Raw genomic sequence first — 2,563 nt, forward strand, 5'->3', positions numbered from 1 at the left:
ATGGATACTGTGTGGATGCTGGCACCATGCTCTTGTACTTCCTAGTTTTCAGGACTATGAGATAAATATATTTCTATTATTTTAAAGGTCTGAGTCTCACCTATTTTGTTATAAAATCAGAAAGTGGACCATAAACTCCCCTTTCACAGAGCAATTTCAAAATTTGCTTTAAAATACCCTTTAAGAGCATCATGAAAACATGCACTCTGTTCAGTAGATTAAAATAGTAAAGAGGTTGGTTCAGCCCTTACTTTACAGAGTCTCCTTTGGTTGGAAATCACTTAAATGCTGAACTGAAGACAGTTACTGTCTTTTCTGATTAACAGATACACTTCCCAGAAACATAGCTGTAACTTCCAAATGGTCCCAGCTGGCTGCAGCGAGGGTCTGTGTAACTGACAAAATGCATCTGGCTTCAAGGCACAGATCAAGTACAGAGGCAGGCTCTCTATGTCCCTGGAGAATCGGGTTGAGACTCAGCACAGCTGACTTTATAAATGAGTGGGACAAGCTGTGGGGGAGGCAAAAGCCTGCCTGTCTTTACAGATGAAATTCTCTTGTTCTCTTCTGCCCTGAATGTTTCCCAGGCATGAAGGTAAGAGAATAACATATGGCTTATATACTTAAAGGCATCTCAAAGGGGAAGGCCACACTCAACTGAGAGAAATCAAGTGAAGAGAATGATGTGGAAAACACGAGGGGAAAGGTCTTAAAAATAATCCTCATATGAGTAAAATTGTTATAGTTCAGCCAAAGTGAGCTGGGTTTTCTTGCTTTGCAGTTAAATTATGTCTGAGAGGGTTGGGAAAAGGCATCCGAAGGCATTGCTTGTGGAGATCCTGAGAAAGCAACAGAACCATTGCTACTTCTAAGGCATAGGTTGTGTCCAGTTTGATTGTTAATTTTCACTTTGGGCCATGCATGCTCCTGATTCTATTATAGAAGAACTTTATAGAAAACAGAATCTGCAGCTTTGGAAAGTTAGAATTTAGCATCTTGAGTAGAAAGGTCAGAACTGAGGGTAGACAATATATAAGTACACAGAAGCTATGAGTTTATCTACATACATGTTAAACCATCATAAAACAATTGAAAACTTTTAAAAATGTTACTATACCGTGAACAATTACAGGATGGAATTTTAGGATGGAGAAACAAATTGGGATTGCTATTGTAATTTGTGTGTTCATATGTATGTTTGCACGCCAGAGGGCAACTTCCTCAATTGCTGGTCCATTTTTTTTTCTTCCCTCTCTTCCTTTCATTTTTGAGATAGGATTTCTCAGTGAAGATAACACTCACCAGGACGGCTAGACTGGCTGGTTAGATCCTCCTGTCTCTGCATCCTCAGTACTGAGACCATGGGTATATACTGCTGTGCTTGGCATTTTATGTGGATGCTGTGTGTGTGTGTGTGTGTGTGTGTGTGTGTGTGTGTGTGTGTGTATGTGTGCATGTGCGTGTGTGTGTATGTCTCTCTCTCACTCTCTCTCTCTCTCTCTCTCTCTCTCTCTCTCTCTCTGTCTCTCTGTGTGCATGTGAGGGGGTTGGGGAGCAATTTCTACAAGTAACACAGCCATCAGAGTGTCAACTCAAGGGAGGCAAGAAGGAAATTTGGTTTAACACGACTCAGTAGCTGATGTTGGTTCAAACTTTGAAAGTCTGATGCCAGGTAGTTTATTTTAGGCATACTTAAGCACAACCCAATTTGGAAAAAGTGTCCTGATGCTAATGCAATCCCACGTACTAAGACATGATTACATTTAAATTTTGGTAAAGTACAAGTGACATCTTCCATAAAGATAGGTTCTATGGATTAACTAAGAAAGAAGGCTCAAGTTGGCTTAAGGTAAACAAGCTCACAATAAGGTTCTTGGGGAGGACGGTGCTGTAGATTGAGATAAATAGGCTCAAGATAAGGGTGAGGAGGGACCAGTTCCACCTGGCCATCCAGATAGAGCAGAGGTCACCAGGTTAATGAATATTAACCACACCCATTCCCAGCCGTCTGAGTGGAAAGCAGGTTATACATCTCTCTCTTGGAAGAGACAACCATGTGTATTTAATATTCCTGGTTTCCCAAGTGCTTATCTGTGAGCACAAGGATCTTCAGATGCTGGGCGCCAAACTCAGATCCTTATTCATGCACAGCAGGTGCCTTACCGATTGAGCCGGATTTGATATTTGAAACAAACATGTTGCATTAGCATACTGGGGCAGGTGGATTGCCCCATAGATACTGTGCTGTCCACTTGTACAGAATTTCTGTTCACTAGTGAGGTTGGAGAAGGACCAAGATGTAGATCTTCAGTAACCTTTGAATTAAATAGTTACAAGTTGAATGTAAATTGCAAAGTCTATGCACTGAAGGCTACAATGTTACAACAACCACATTTGTAAACCTATAAATTTAGGTTTGCGGTCTGATTTGGAATTTATTTTACTGTGCCTTGTAGGTTCATTTAACAATTTAGAACACTCGTTGCTCCAAAAAGGAATATGATATGTTTGCTTAAGTCACCCAGCTAACCGGTTTTCTCTAATGTTTGTATTAACTGTCAAT

General features: G+C 40.5%; 1 protein-coding gene across 1 annotated transcript in view; it reads left to right on the plus strand.

The window, feature by feature from the left end:
• Window positions 1–589: 589 nt before the first annotated feature.
• The window catches only part of C7 (complement C7), a 74,230-nt gene continuing 72,256 nt past the window's right edge, over window positions 590–2,563 (plus strand). Inside the window, exon 1 of the mRNA XM_032897030.1 lies at window positions 590–595. Within this exon, the coding sequence (XP_032752921.1) occupies window positions 590–595 (6 nt within the window). The remainder of the gene's footprint in view (window positions 596–2,563) is intronic.

This window comes from Rattus rattus, chromosome 3, assembly GCF_011064425.1.
Source record: "Rattus rattus isolate New Zealand chromosome 3, Rrattus_CSIRO_v1, whole genome shotgun sequence".
NCBI classification, from domain to species: domain Eukaryota; kingdom Metazoa; phylum Chordata; class Mammalia; order Rodentia; family Muridae; genus Rattus; species Rattus rattus.